At 48.1% G+C, this 15307-nt stretch overlaps 1 protein-coding gene across 1 annotated transcript in view; it reads left to right on the top strand.

The window, feature by feature from the left end:
- The window catches only part of LOC311147989 (E3 ubiquitin-protein ligase UBR4-like), a gene marked incomplete at its 5' end in the record, with an annotated part of 129360 nt that overhangs the window by 89737 nt on the left and 24316 nt on the right, over window positions 1–15307 (top strand). Inside the window, 14 exons of the mRNA XM_084184859.1 lie at window positions 117–224; window positions 3037–3150; window positions 4144–4353; window positions 4825–4974; window positions 5174–5401; window positions 5560–5638; window positions 6295–6492; window positions 6800–6968; window positions 10646–10790; window positions 10917–11002; window positions 12318–12405; window positions 12893–13086; window positions 13535–13774; window positions 14012–14150. Of these exons, the coding sequence (XP_084040985.1) occupies window positions 117–224; window positions 3037–3150; window positions 4144–4353; window positions 4825–4974; window positions 5174–5401; window positions 5560–5638; window positions 6295–6492; window positions 6800–6968; window positions 10646–10790; window positions 10917–11002; window positions 12318–12405; window positions 12893–13086; window positions 13535–13774; window positions 14012–14150 (2148 nt within the window). The remainder of the gene's footprint in view (window positions 1–116; window positions 225–3036; window positions 3151–4143; window positions 4354–4824; window positions 4975–5173; window positions 5402–5559; window positions 5639–6294; window positions 6493–6799; window positions 6969–10645; window positions 10791–10916; window positions 11003–12317; window positions 12406–12892; window positions 13087–13534; window positions 13775–14011; window positions 14151–15307) is intronic.

Below are 15307 nucleotides of genomic sequence, written 5' to 3'. Positions count from 1 at the left end.
CCCTGGTCAGAGGTAGTGCACTATATAGGGAATAGGGTGCCATTTTGGGACCTAACCTCAGTCTTTCTGGATGTAGAGCATCTGCTTTAAATGACTGAAATGTCAATGTAATGCAGGTGGTCCTGATGCTGACCTCTGACCTGGATGGGGAAGACGACAAGGACAAAGGAGCCCTGGACGACCTGCTGGCTCTACTCATCGCCGAGCTGGGCATGCACAAGAAGGTACCTACCGTGTGTGTGTGTGTGGCGACGTCAGATCCTTGCTCCGTCCTTGTTTCCTCAATTCCTCTCAAAGCACATTGGAGGAGAGGTCCCCACCGTCTGAACTCCTCCAATGAGCTTTGAGAGGAAATGGGTAAACGAGGACGAAGGAAGAAAGGAAATGATGTAACGTTTTTCAGATTCAGACACGTAGGGCTGTGGCGGTCAATACGTTCTGTCTGCCGGTCTCACGGTAATTGACCGTTAATGAACATCAACACATTTAGCATCTCCTGGGCTTCCACACATAGCCTACAAGCCACTGATGCAGACCTTTGGAACATCTACATTTGAAAAAGTCTAATAAATCCATGTAATATAGCCTACACCTTCACAATAAACCCATTATTTATTTTAGACAGGTCCAAATAATCATGATATGAAGAAAATGTAGTCTATTTCAGAAGAACAGAATAGCATACTCTGCATTATGTTAGGTCCTGATCTGGCTATGCCATATAGCTGTGGGCTACACTAGTTAATTTAGCAGACAAGATTTGCTTAGAATTCCGTGGCATTATTTTATAGTATTTTATAGTATGAAGAATACAATTGAACAAAGCTGAATAAAATATAAAGGATATTTTCTCCAAACGATTTCCGAGGGAGTGCGCACATGCAGCTATTCTGTGTTGAGCGGTTAACAAAGAAACAGGTACTCCTAAATGCTTAATTTAGAGTTATTTATGCAAATGTAGTTCTACAAACGTTGGGCTTACATATTTGGATTTTTAATACATTGTAAGACTGCATTATGCGACTGATGATTTTTTTTTAAAAGGTTGCATGAAAGGGAAGTGCTCTGCTCAGTTTTTTTGCACAGGCTGCACACACTTCATCAGTCTCTCATTCACAGTTTGACAAGTACTTGATAATATTCTCACCAGGCCTCGTATATCCCAGTGACACCCCCCTTGTGTGGACGTGATGCCCCCTAAAAAAAAATCCATGCCTTGTGGCCGTTGTGCCCTTGGGCTGAATATAATAATTATAATTCCCTTCCCCCGGTTGCCAATCGCTGTGCTCCGAAGCACCATCTCACTCACATGGCTCTCTCAGATATCTCAGTTCTTATTAGCCAATGCCCGTCACGTGATCAGGTCCTTCTCACAGGCATCTCAGCTCCAAAGTAGGCTACAAGTGAAGACAGACACATCGGGGACGCAACTGCATCCCCGATGTGCATATTGAAGATTTTTAGAAGAACTGTCCACATTTTACTTTTCGTCAGCCAACAAGATGAGTCGGCCTAACGAACAGCAAAAGCACTAGCCTATGTCAATCTACTATCCCCCATAGTACAAAAGTCAACCTATTCTAAAAGTATAAACTATTCGGCTATTTCTTCGCATTATAAGCGCAGCATTGCAGTTAGGCTATGAGCGCGAATGTTCCAAAATGCAATTAACGGGAAAACACCGTTCTCAAAAAGTGACCGCAAATGCAATTATGCATGTATTACTTTATTATAAAGGTGTATTTTTATGGTGAAAATTATCTTCCCCAAACTTGAAACTCACGCACCGCCTATGTATTCCAGTTAGGCTCTACACCGATTGTAAAGCGGATTAATGTGCTTAATTGTAAGAAGTTATTTGGCCACTTTAGTTGTGATACAAACTTTATCAAAACATAGGCAGAATAATAATAATAATAATAAGCCATTTAGCAGACTCTTTTATCCAAAGCGACTTACAGTCATGTGTGCATGAATGTTTTACGTATGGGTGGTCCCGGGGATCGAACCCACTACCCTGGCGTTACAAGCACCGTGCTCTACCAGCTGAGCTACAGAGGACCACATGAGGTGTGCGACTATGATTTGAAAAAGTCACACAAAAAAAAGTGATCCGTTGTTTCTTGTCTTACTGCACACGCTGGGCAACATTCACAAGTGATAATACATCATTGTTCCCCTGTAGCTCAGTAGAGTAGAGCATGGCGCTTGCAACGCCAGGGTTGTGGGTTCGTTTCCCACGGGGGGGGCCAGTATGAAAATGTATGCACTCACTAACTTGTAAGTCGCTCTGGATAAGAGCGTCTGCTAAATGACTAAAATGTAAATAATTCACAAGTGATATTGTCACCCATCACACTATTCTTGATTAAATCTTGTCTTTACATATACTAAATGATATATGTATGAAGTTAGTTTTGATTTAGAATGGACCATTATCATGCACCTGTCTCAGAACAGAGGCAGGGGAAAAAATACATGTCATCTATGCACTTAAATAACAAATGGAGGATGCTTTCCCCCGTGGTTTATTTTCATGCCAGCCAGGTAGGCTATACTCCTGTTGTAAAGCGAAGCAATGTGCTTAATATTAGGAGAGTTGAGAAATAAATATAGTAGGCCTAGCCTATAGAAAGCTGATGGGATCCTCCTCTTTTTAATAGAGGCCATCAAAACTCTGTTTTCTCATGCAATTGCATAGCCTATAGAAATGTTGCGCAACATGAGCTCATGGGCTCTCATGAAGCGTTTGATTAGATTTTCAATTGCATTGATGTCAGAGTGATTAGAGGGACAATGGAGTGCTGAGTACCAGGCAGTTAGCAAGTTTGGTAGACCATCAGCAGCATCAGAGAGCAGTTTTGGAGAAGCCTAGTTACTGTGACTAAACGGTCACCTGTAATTTGACTGCGGTCGTGACTCGTGACCGCCGGTGTGGCGGTAATACGGTCACTGTAACAGCCCTAGACACAGCCTTGGTGTGTGTCCCTTTTCATTGTCCGTTCTCTCACCCAGATCTTTTTGTATCTCCTCCAGGACGTGTCCAAGAAGAACGAGCGCAGCCCCGTCAACGAGGTCCATTTGGTCATCATGAGATTGCTCTCCGTCTTCATGTCCAGAACCAAGTCTGGATCGAAGTCTTCCTCTGAGGTACGGGGCTTTCCTCTCCCTCTCCTCCAATATTTACCAAAACCAATATCACATTTTTCATGATTTTCTATATTGACCTTAAGATAAAATTATATGGAGGACAATATAAGTAGATTTTTAAAAAATGCTTTATTAAAGCCGCAATATGTCACTTTTTTGGGCGACCGACCAAATTCACATAGAAATGTTAGTTATAGATCTGTCATTCTCATTGAAAGCAAGTCTGAGGCGGTAGATCTGTTCTATGTGTGCTATTTCTATGCTTCCCCTCTTAAAGATGCACTATGCAGAAATCGCTCCGCCATTTCCTGGTTGCTAAAATTCTAATAGTTCGCCTAATATCAGTTTATGTGACACAAAAAGCAACTATAGTGTAGAGAATCATTGTACCATCTAAACCGCTGTGAAAAATATTTTTCCATAACCAGAAATGTTGTATTTTGAGCTGTTTTAAAGCTGGTGTTCAAAGCCGAAAGTAAAAGACGCAAAAACAGAACTTAAGAACGGGAAGCATAGAAATAGAGCACATAGAACAGATCTACCGCTTCTTAGACCTGCTTTCAGTGAGAATGGCAGATCTATAACTCACATTTCTATGTGAATTTGGTTGGGTCGCCCAAAAAGTTACATTATTGCAGCTTTAAGTTTTGTTTTTTTCGTCTTTTACTTTCGGGTTTTGAACACCAGCTGAAAATACAATATTTTTGGTTATTGAAAATCTATTTCACAGCGGTTTAGATGGTAAAATGATTCTCTACACTATCCATTGCTTGTTGTGTCACACACACTGAAATTAGGCGAACGATTAGAATTTGAGCAACCAGGAAATGGCTGAGCGATGTCTGCATAGTGCACCTTTTTTAAATGACACATTTCAGCGTGATGCCTTCATTAGAGTTTATGAGACAGGCTTTTCTACCTTTTCAAAATGGCCTCCTATGGAATTCTATGTTGATCTGTTCTAAGTTGTCCTGATCACATCCCCTTCTCCAGTCGTCCTCTCTGATCTCCAACGCCACGGCCACAGCCCTGCTCAGTCAGGGGGCGGTTGACTACTGTCTCCACGTCCTCAAGTCTCTGCTGGAGTTCTGGAAGAGCCAGCAGGGAGAGGAGGAGCCTGTGGCAGCCTCCCAGCTCCTCAAACCCCACACCTCCTCGTCTCCTCCGGACATGAGCCCCTTCTTCCTGAGGCAGTACGTCAAGGTAAGGGGAAACCCCCAACCCGGATTTCCAAAAAACGGAATCTTGTCGAGTGCAGCCCCACCGACTGGTTTTGCACTGACTTTGTTTCAGCATGTTGAGGGGAGCAATTGGAGCAAGAATGTGGCTCATCTTGATCACATAATGAGTAGATATTTGGGATGCAAGGTGATTGGTAGATCAGGGATTCTGCGCCGTCCAACTGCAATGTAGTCCATCTCAAACACACACACTGTGTTCTTGTGTGTTTATGTACTTCATGTATGTTCTCTCCTGTCTCTCCTGTCTCTCTCTCTCCTGTCTCTCCTGTGTCTCTCTCTCTCCTCTCTCTCTCTCTCTCTCTCTGTCTCTCTCTCTCTCTCTCTCTCTCTCCTCTCTCTCTCTCCTCTCTCTCCTGTCTCTCTCCTGTCTCTCCTGTCTCTCTCCTCTCTCTCTCTCTCTCTCTCCTGTCTCTCTCTCTCTCCTGTCTCTCAGGGTCATGCTGCTGATGTGTTTGAGGCCTACTCCCAGCTTCTGACTGAGATGGTTCTGAGACTACCCTATCAGATCAAGAAGATCGCTGACACCAACCCCCGCATCTCGCCTCCCGTCTTCGACCACTCCTGGTTCTACTTCCTGTCTGAGGTACATGATCACACACACACACGCTCTTATTTATTTTAATTTTATTTATTTATCTCAATCTCTCTCTGTCTCCCACTCGCTCACTCACACATTCACCCCAATCACTCTCTCACACACACACACACACACACACACACACACACACACACACACACACACACACACTAACCCCCCTTCTACCATCTATGTTCCCCTATAGTACCTAATGATTCAGCAGACGCCCTTCGTGAGACGCCAGGTCAGGAAGCTGCTCCTGTTCATCTGTGGTTCTAAGGAGAAGTACCGTCAGCTCAGGGACCTGCACACGCTGGACTCTCACGTCCGCGGCATCAAGAAACTCTTGGAGGAACAGGGCATCTTCCTCCGCGCCGGTGTCGTCACGGCAACCTCGGGCTCCGCCCTGCAGTACGACACGCTCATCAGTCTGGTGAGAGTCTCAGTCTTATAAAAAAAAAAACTGTTTTTGTTCAACTGACGCTTTCTTTCTACTTGGATTGAAGTGCATTGAACTGTATTAATCCCCTATACCTCAGTCTTAAAATATCTTCATTTTTTTTGCCGCTTGTTCTCTGTTTTTGTCAACAGATGGAGCACCTGAAGGCCTGTGCTGAGATAGCTACCCAGAGGACCATCAACTGGCAGAAGTTCTGTATGAAGGATGACTGTAAGTTCATAGCCTTTTCAGTCAAGCGATAACTCCAGGAACCTTTTCACTTCTCAAGTGTGACTTTCTTGAGAAATGTAACTCTATCCTTTTGCTATTATCGAGCCAAGCCAATCTGTGGTCTACTGCGAGAGTTTAGGTTGTCTTTTTAACTCTCTCCCCCCTCCCCCTTTCCCTCCCTCCCCTCCCTCTCTCTCTCTCCCCCACTCCCCTCTCTCCCCCCCACTCCCCTCTCTCTCCCCCCCACTCCCCTCTCTCTCCCCCCCACTCCCCTCTCTCTCCTCCCCACTCCCCTCTCTCTCCTCCCCACTCCCCTCTCTCTCCCCCCCACTCCCCTCTCTCTCCCCCCCACTCCCCTCTCTCTCCCCCCCACTCCCCTCTCTCTCCCCCCCACTCCCCTCTCTCTCCCCCCCACTCCCCTCTCTCTCCTCCCCTCTCCCCCCACTCCCGTCTCTCTCCCCCCACTCCCCTCTCTCTCCTCCCCACTCCCCACTCCCGTCTCTCTCCCCCCCACTCCCCTCTCTCTCCTCCCCACTCCCCTCTCCCCCCACTCCCGTCTCTCTCCCCCCCACTCCCCACTCCCCTCTCTCTCCTCCCCACTCCCCTCTCTCTCCTCCCCACTCCCCTCTCCCCCCCACTCCCGTCTCTCTCTCCAGCTGTACTGTACTTCCTGCTTCAGGTCAGTTTCCTGGTGGATGAGGGAGTGTCTCCGGTGCTTCTCCAGCTGCTGTCCTGTGCTCTGTGTGGCAGCAAGGTCCTGGCCTCCTCTTCCTCGGGAGGAGGGTCCGGGGGCACCGGGGCTCAGTCCTCCAACAAGAAGAGCAAAAAGGAGAGCAAGGAGAAAGACAAAGAAGGTGAGGAGGGAGAGAGAGACGAGAGTTCATCATATTATAGCCCTACTTACTTTAAAACAATTATTATGGCTGTATATCGTTGGAAATGTGTTGATTTTGTTTTTGATTGTTTGAAACTTTTTGATCATTTTGAAGTATTTCAATCGTTTCAAAAAATCTTGACAGTTTGAATTTTTTTTTAATCCTTAAACTTTTCGATTGTTGGAAGTTTGAGAAACAGACTTGGTACTGTAGTCTGAAGTGTTTGGGTTTTGTGTGGAAGCAAGTCTCTCTAAAACATCTCCTCCTCCATCTTCTTCTTCTCCAGGTGAGGGTGTGGGGAGCCAGGAGGACCAGCTGTGTACTGCCCTGGTCTCGCAGCTCAACAAGTTTGCCGACAAAGAGACGCTCATCCAGTTCCTCCGCTGCTTCCTGCTCGAGTCCAACTCCTCCGCCGTGCGCTGGCAAGCCCACTGCCTCGCACTGCATATCTACAGGTACGTACTCAAACTGCCTCGCGCTGCATATCTACAGGTACGTACTCAAACTGCCTCGCACTGCATATCTACAGGTATGTACTCAAACTGCCTCGCACTGCATATCTACAGGTACGTACTCAAACTCCATAAAGGTATGTACAGTACACACTAGTGCTGTGGTGATTAACCGCCATTTTGGATTGTTATTAAACAACTCATTGACCGACGTCGGTTCAATAACTTGAATTCCATTTAGTTTCGGTTTCTTTGTGAGGCCAGCTCGGCGTTTCTCTAGAGAGAAATCAAATCATTCACGAGCTAAATCAACTCAATAACTATGTGGGACGCTGGGCTGAAGGTAGTTTTCATTTAAGCAAATATTCAACCTAGTTCAGTGCAGAAATGTGGTAATTAACTGCAATGACCATAATCCATTGCGGCAGTTTTTTTTTACGGCTCAGGTAGAGACGGATACACTTTTACGCCTGCTAAGTTAGGTTAGATACAGACCACATGAGAGAGGAATGGTTAGATACAGACCACATGACAGAGGAATGTACACAACACAATGAGGAGAGAGGGGGATAGAGACAGTTGGTGAAAGTATGCCTTCTTTGCTTTGAAGAACTAGTCAAATGATTTGGTCAGACAGCTCTGCAGCTAGCATAGCTAAATAGGATGACTAAGGACCGTACAGTATGAGGAGCACAGAGATATAACGCTGGCTGCCTGTCTGGCTGCCTCCACCCCTTGGGTTCTCTATGCTGGCTGGTTGTCTGGCTGCCTCCACCCCTTGGGTTCTCTATGCTGGCTGCCTGTCTGGCTGCCTCCACCCCTTGGGTTCTCTACTCTGGCTGCCTGTCTGGCTGCCTCCACCCCTTGGGTTCTCTATGCTGGCTGGTTGTCTGGCTGCCTCCACCCCTTGGGTTCTCTATGCTGGCTGCCTGTCTGGCTGCCTCCACCCCTTGGGTTCTCTGCGCTGGCTGCCTGTCTGGCTGCCTCCACCCCTTGGGTTCTCTACGCTGGCTGCCTGTCTGGCTGCCTCCACCCCTTGGGTTCTCTACTCTGGCTGGTTGTCTGGCTGCCTCCACCCCTTGGGTTCTCTACTCTGGCTGGTTGTCTGGCTGCCTCCACCCCTTGGGTTCTCTATGCTGGCTGCCTGTCTGGCTGCCTCCACCCCTTGGGTTCTCTACGCTGGCTGGTTGTCTGGCTGCCTCCACCCCTTGGGTTCTCTACGCTGGCTGCCTGTCTGGCTGCCTCCACCCCTTGGGTTCTCTACGCTGGCTGCCTGTCTGGCTGCCTCCACCCCTTGGGTTCTCTATGCTGGCTGGTTGTCTGGCTGCCTCCACCCCTTGGGTTCTCTACTCTGGCTGGTTGTCTGGCTGCCTCCACCCCTTGGGTTCTCTACTCTGGCTGGTTGTCTGGCTGCCTCCACCCCTTGGGTTCTCTATGCTGGCTGGTTGTCTGGCTGCCTCCACCCCTTGGGTTCTCTACTCTGGCTGGTTGTCTGGCTGCCTCCACCCCTTGGGTTCTCTACTCTGGCTGGTTGTCTGGCTGCCTCCACCCCTTGGGTTCTCTACTCTGGCTGGTTGTCTGGCTGCCTCCACCCCTTGGGTTCTCTACTCTGGCTGGTTGTCTGGCTGCCTCCACCCCTTGGGTTCTCTATGCTGGCTGGTTGTCTGGCTGCCTCCACCCCTTGGGTTCTCTACTCTGGCTGGTTGTCTGGCTGCCTCCACCCCTTGGGTTCTCTACTCTGGCTGGTTGTCTGGCTGCCTCCACCCCTTGGGTTCTCTATGCTGGCTGCCTGTCTGGCTGCCTCCACCCCTTGGGTTCTCTACTCTGGCTGGTTGTCTGGCTGCCTCCACCCCTTGGGTTCTCTACGCTGGCTGCCTGTCTGGCTGCCTCCACCCCTTGGGTTCTCTACTCTGGCTGCCTGTCTGGCTGCCTCCACCCCTTGGGTTCTCTGCTGGCTGCCTGTCTGGCTGCCTCCACCCCTTGGGTTCTCTACGCTGGCTGCCTGTCTGGCTGCCTCCACCCCTTGGGTTCTCTACTCTGGCTGGTTGTCTGGCTGCCTCCACCCCTTGGGTTCTCTATGCTGGCTGGTTGTCTGGCTGCCTCCACCCCTTGGGTTCTCTACTCTGGCTGGTTGTCTGGCTGCCTCCACCCCTTGGGTTCTCTACTCTGGCTGGTTGTCTGGCTGCCTCCACCCCTTGGGTTCTCTACGCTGGCTGCCTGTCTGGCTGCCTCCACCCCTTGGGTTCTCTACTCTGGCTGGTTGTCTGGCTGCCTCCACCCCTTGGGTTCTCTATGCTGGCTGGTTGTCTGGCTGCCTCCACCCCTTGGGTTCTCTACTCTGGCTGGTTGTCTGGCTGCCTCCACCCCTTGGGTTCTCTACTCTGGCTGGTTGTCTGGCTGCCTCCACCCCTTGGGTTCTCTACTCTGGCTGGTTGTCTGGCTGCCTCCACCCCTTGGGTTCTCTACTCTGGCTGGTTGTCTGGCTGCCTCCACCCCTTGGGTTCTCTATGCTGGCTGCCTGTCTGGCTGCCTCCACCCCTTGGGTTCTCTATGCTGGCTGCCTGTCTGGCTGCCTCCACCCCTTGGGTTCTCTACTCTGGCTGGTTGTCTGGCTGCCTCCACCCCTTGGGTTCTCTATGCTGGCTGGTTGTCTGGCTGCCTCCACCCCTTGGGTTCTCTATGCTGGCTGCCTGTCTGGCTGCCTCCACCCCTTGGGTTCTCTATGCTGGCTGCCTGTCTGGCTGCCTCCACCCCTTGGGTTCTCTACGCTGGCTGCCTGTCTGGCTGCCTCCACCCCTTGGGTTCTCTATGCTGGCTGCCTGTCTGGCTGCCTCCACCCCTTGGGTTCTCTATGCTGGCTGGTTGTCTGGCTGCCTCCACCCCTTGGGTTCTCTACTCAGGCTGGTTGTCTGGCTGCCTCCACCCCTTGGGTTCTCTACTCTGGCTGGTTGTCTGGCTGCCTCCACCCCTTGGGTTCTCTACTCTGGCTGGTTGTCTGGCTGCCTCCACCCCTTGGGTTCTCTATGCTGGCTGCCTGTCTGGCTGCCTCCACCCCTTGGGTTCTCTATGCTGGCTGCCTGGCTGGCTGAACAGAGTTGAGATGTTGACTTTAAGAAATGAAAAATAATGAAGCCATCAGATAAAAACGAATGAATATACACAACTGAAATAGTGGTTTCATTTCTTATTTTTCTATTGATGTCTACCAAATGTGAACCTGACAGAGACAATGGAATATGTTCAATGTTTTGGCAATTCAATGTTCGCTATTTTTGGCTTTGGAATTTCCATTAAAAAGCAAAAAAAATATATATATTTTAATGTCATTTATTTCATAATGCATTTTTAATGTTAAAAAATAATAGTAGAACCAAAACCGAAACGACCTAGAAAAGTACTAATCATTCAGCAACTAGTACGCACAATAGCCTAGTAAAATGTATCTGTTTTAGCGGTTAAATGTGCAGGCCCTACTAAGTTCTAGACAATGCCTGAACCTAGAGAGTTTCCTTCACACATTTTTTTTCCCTCCCTGCCAGTTTCTTGAAGTATGTTTTTCATGCTTGGGTGGTCAGAAAAAGACCGTTGCAGGGACTCCGATATCTTTACACCATCGACATCTACAAATCGTCAGTACCTCCCTCAACGCTTAAACCATCTTTCTCTCTCTCCCTCTCCAGGAACTCCAGTAAGTCTCAGCAGGAGCTGCTATTGGACCTGACCTGGGCCATCTGGCCAGAGCTGCCCGCCTACGGACGCAAGGCCGCCCAGTTTGTGGACCTGCTTGGCTACTTCTCCCTCAAGACCCCCCAGACGGAGAAGAAAGTGGGTCTTAAATTACATTGAGTTACATTTGACATTCAGTCGTAAAATGCTGTAGTTTATGGAGGTATATGGATGCCTTTCTGTTTAAGTTACAGTATTTTCCTTTTTATTATTCCTGTTTTCCAGTTAAAGGAGTATTCCCAGAAAGCTGTGGAGATCCTGAGGACACAGAACCACATCCTGACCAACCACCCCAACTCCAACATCTACAGGTACGGTTCAATACAGCTGAATACAGACCAACCACCCCAACTCCAACATCTACAGGTACGGTTCAATACAGCTGAATACAGACCAACCACCCCAACTCCAACATCTACAGGTACGGTTCAATACAGCTGAATACAAGACCAAGCTATCGATCATCATTACCCTCAATACAGCTGAATACAGACCAAGCGATCGATCATCATTACCCTCAATACAGCTGAATACAGACCAAGCTATCGATCATCATTACCCTCAATACAGCTGAATACAGACCGAGCTATCGATCATCATTACCCTCAATACAGCTGAATACAGACCGAGCTATCGATCATCATTACCCTCAATACAGCTGAATACAGACCGAGCTATCGATCATAATTACCCTCAATACAGCTGAATACAGACCGAGCTATCGATCATCATTACCCTCAATACAGCTGAATACAGACCGAGCTATCGATCATCATTACCCTCAATACAGCTGAATACAGACCGAGCTATCGATCATCATTACCCTGATATGGCTGAATACAGACCAAGCTATCGATCATCATTACCCTGATATGGCTGAATACAGACCAAGCTATCGATCATCATTACCCTCAATACAGCTGAATACAGACCAAGCTATCGATCATCATTACCCTGATATGGCTGAATACAGACCGAGCTATCGATCATCATTACCCTGATATGGCTGAATACAGACCAAGCTATCGATCATCATTACCCTCAATACAGCTGAATACAGACCAAGCTATCGATCATCATTACCCTCAATACAGCTGAATACAGACCAAGCTATCGATCATCATTACCCTCAATACAGCTGAATACAGACCAAGCTATCGATCATCATTACCCTCAATACAGCTGAATACAGACCGAGCTATCGATCATCATTACCCTCAATACAGCTGAATACAGACCGAGCTATCGATCATCATTACCTTGATATGGCTGAATACAGACCAAGCTATCGATCATCATTACCCTGATATGGCTGAATACAGACCAAGCTATCGATCATCATTACCCTCAATACAGCTGAATACAGACCAAGCTATCGATCATCATTACCCTGATATGTCTGTAGCCTCCATTGACCTTACTGGTGGAGATTGCAGCTACAGTATATTTAACTATAGGTTTCCCTTGCAAAATAGGTTTTTATCTCAAAAACGAACCTGTTTTAAATAAAGGTTCAATTAAAATATATCAAACTAGCTTTCACAGCTGTATATCTCATGTTTTTGTTTCTTGTTGAAAATACTAACCATGTGTCTTGTTCCTTCGTCTGTCTGTTTGACGCTGCAGTACCCTGTCTGGCCTGGTGGAGTTTGATGGCTTCTACCTGGAGAGTGATCCGTGTCTGGTCTGCAACAACCCTGAAGTGCCCTTCTCTGTAAGTACCGCCTAATGGTGTTTCCCAGTTCTCCACACTTACCCCCCCCCCAAAAGTGTGCACTTGCACAGTTCCCCTCATGGATATAAAAAGAATGGACTGGTGTAAGTAAAGTGGGGGGGGGAAACTCCCTTCGGCCATGCTGGCACCAATCCATTACTATGAAATGCATGAGAGGGAGTGATCAAGTGCACACTTCTCGGTGAAGCGCAGAGAATCTTATCAACCTTGTGTGGTAATTCCATTGATGGGGAAGGCACAGCTTTCCCATTTTATAATATGCCATATTAGCAGACGCTTTTATCCAAAGCGACTTACAGTCATGCGTGCATACATTTTATTTTTGTGTATGGGGTGGTCCCCGAGGGATCGAACCCACTACCCGTGGCGTTTACAAGCGCCGCGCTCTACCAGCTGAGCTACAGAGGACCACGTTTTCAATGTATCCAAAACTCATTCGGTCTTCTCTCTCTGTGTGTGTCTTCAGAACATCAAGCTGTCGTCCATCAAGGTGGACACTAGGTACACCACCACGCAGCAGGTGGTCAAGCTGATCAGCAGTCACACCGTCAGTAAGGTCACGGTCAAGATCGGAGACCTGAAGAGGACCAAGATGGTCCGGACCATCAATCTCTACTACAACAACAGGACCGTGCAGGCCATCGTAGAGCTGAAGAACAAGTGAGTTTTAATAACGTGAACGCAGTCAGTTGCTGGCCCGGTCCCGGTTCTTTTTAACTGTTTTTTTTTTTTTTTGTACGACCGTAGGAGTTGGCAAGACGGAACGAACAGATCTGGGACCAGGCTAATCTGTTGTTCCTTTTTTAAGTGTATTTATACATCTGTCTTCAACAACGACATTGGTACACTATCAATAGTTGATCATCAATATATTAAAATTGGATTTATCGGCAGATTTTTTTGTTCCATTCAATGAGATTCGGATCAACAACACAGACAGACAGCTGTATATTGGAAACAGAGAGCGCTTTATCAATGTACCGTTCCCACCCCTAGTTCTGTCTTAATACTGTATGGACTGAATCAGTCTAAATGGAACTGCAGAGTGTGGTCATTTTATATTTTGTCTTTAATATATATAAATGTACCTCTATCTGCCTCTACCCAGACCTGCCCGTTGGCACAAGGCCAAAAAGGTCCAGCTGACTCCGGGTCAGACAGAGGTCAAGATCGACCTGCCACTGCCCATCGTAGCGTCCAACCTCATGATCGAGTTCTCCGACTTCTACGAGAACTACCAGGCCTCCAGCGAGACGCTCCAGTGCCCGCGCTGCTCTGCATCCGTGCCCGCCAATCCTGGCGTCTGTGGCAACTGTGGAGAAAACGTCTACCAGTGCCACAAGTGCAGGTAGCTAACCAGAAGACTTGAGCCCGTCGATGCCTGAAATATTTAATTTGTTATATTATGGCTTATTTGAATAGGGACAGATCTGAATATACCCCGAATCATTGAAATGTCCTTACTGATTAGTCCGATCGGGTATACACTTTTTTCATGTCTTAAAGTGGGACACCTAGTTTTGGTGTAGTTTTGTTCACTGATGCTGACTGAATGTGTGTCTTCATCTTCCTCCTCCTCCTCCAGGTCCATTAATTATGATGAGAAGGATCCGTTCCTGTGTAACGCCTGTGGTTTCTGTAAATACGCCCGCTTTGACCTCATGTTGTACACCAAGCCCTGCTGTGCTGTGGACCCTATAGAGACCGAGGAGGACCGGAAGAAGGTGAAGACATTTTGTTTTATGTGACTTTCAGAAACTACTTTCAGACTTTCTCAAACTAACTCTTAGTGATGCGTGGCAGGGGTTAGCTATTTTCTCAACCCCAACCCTGACACGCAGTTTAAAAAAACATTCCAGATTTTCTCTGTTTGCCTGGTCTCATCCCTCTGTTGTCCTGGTCTCATCCCTCTGTTGTCCTGGTCTCATCCCTCTGTTGTCCTGGTCTCATCCCTCTGTTGTCCTGGTCTCATCCCTCTGTTGTCCTGGTCTCATTCCTCTGTTGTCCTGGTCTCATCCCTCTGTTGTCCTGGTCTCATCCCTCTGTTGTCCTGGTCTTATCCCTCTGTTGTCCTGGTCTCATCCCTCTGTTGTCCTGGTCTCATCCCTGTGTTGTCCTGGTCTCATCCCTCTGTTGTCCTGGTCTCATCTCTCTGTTGTCCTGGTGTCATCCCTCTGTTGTCCTGGTCTCATCCCTCTGTTTTCCTGGTCTCATCCCTCTGTTGTCCTGGTCTCATCCCTCTGTTGTCCTGGTCTCATCCCTCTGTTGTCCTGGTCTCATCCCTCTGTTGTCCTGGTCTCATCCCTCTGTTGTCCTGGTCTCATCCCTCTGTTGTCCTGGTCTCATCCCTCTGTTGTCCTGGTCTCATCCCTCTGTTGTCCTGGTCTCATCCCTCTGTTGTCCTGGTCTCATCCCTCTGTTGTGCTGGTCTCATCCCTCTGTTGTCCTGGTCTCATCCCTCTGTTGTCCTGGTCTCATCCCTCTGTTGTCCTGGTCTCATCCCTCTGTTGTCCTGGTCTCATCCCTCTGTTGTCCTGGTCTCATCCCTCTGTTGTCCTGGTCTCATCCCTCTGTTGTCCTGGTCTCATCCCTCTGTTGTCCTGGTCTCATCCCTCTGTTGTCCTGGTCTCATCCCTCTGTTGTCCTGGTCTCATCCCTCTGTTGTCCTGGTCTCATCCCTCTGTTGTCCTGGTCTCATCCCTCTGTTGTCCTGGTCTCATCCCTCTGTTGTCCTGGTCTCATCCCTCTGTTGTCCTGGTCTCATCCCTCTGTTGTCCTGGTCTCATTCCTCTGTTGTCCTGGTCTCATCCCTCTGTTGTCCTGGTCTCATCCCTCTGTTGTCCTGGTCTCATCCCTCTGTTGTCCTGGTCTCATCTCTCTG

Source organism: Coregonus lavaretus (assembly GCF_964263955.1).
Source record: "Coregonus lavaretus genome assembly, chromosome: 20".
NCBI lineage: Eukaryota > Metazoa > Chordata > Actinopteri > Salmoniformes > Salmonidae > Coregonus > Coregonus lavaretus.
Note: the sequence above shows the minus strand (reverse complement) of the source record. Positions and strands in the feature narration are given on the sequence as shown.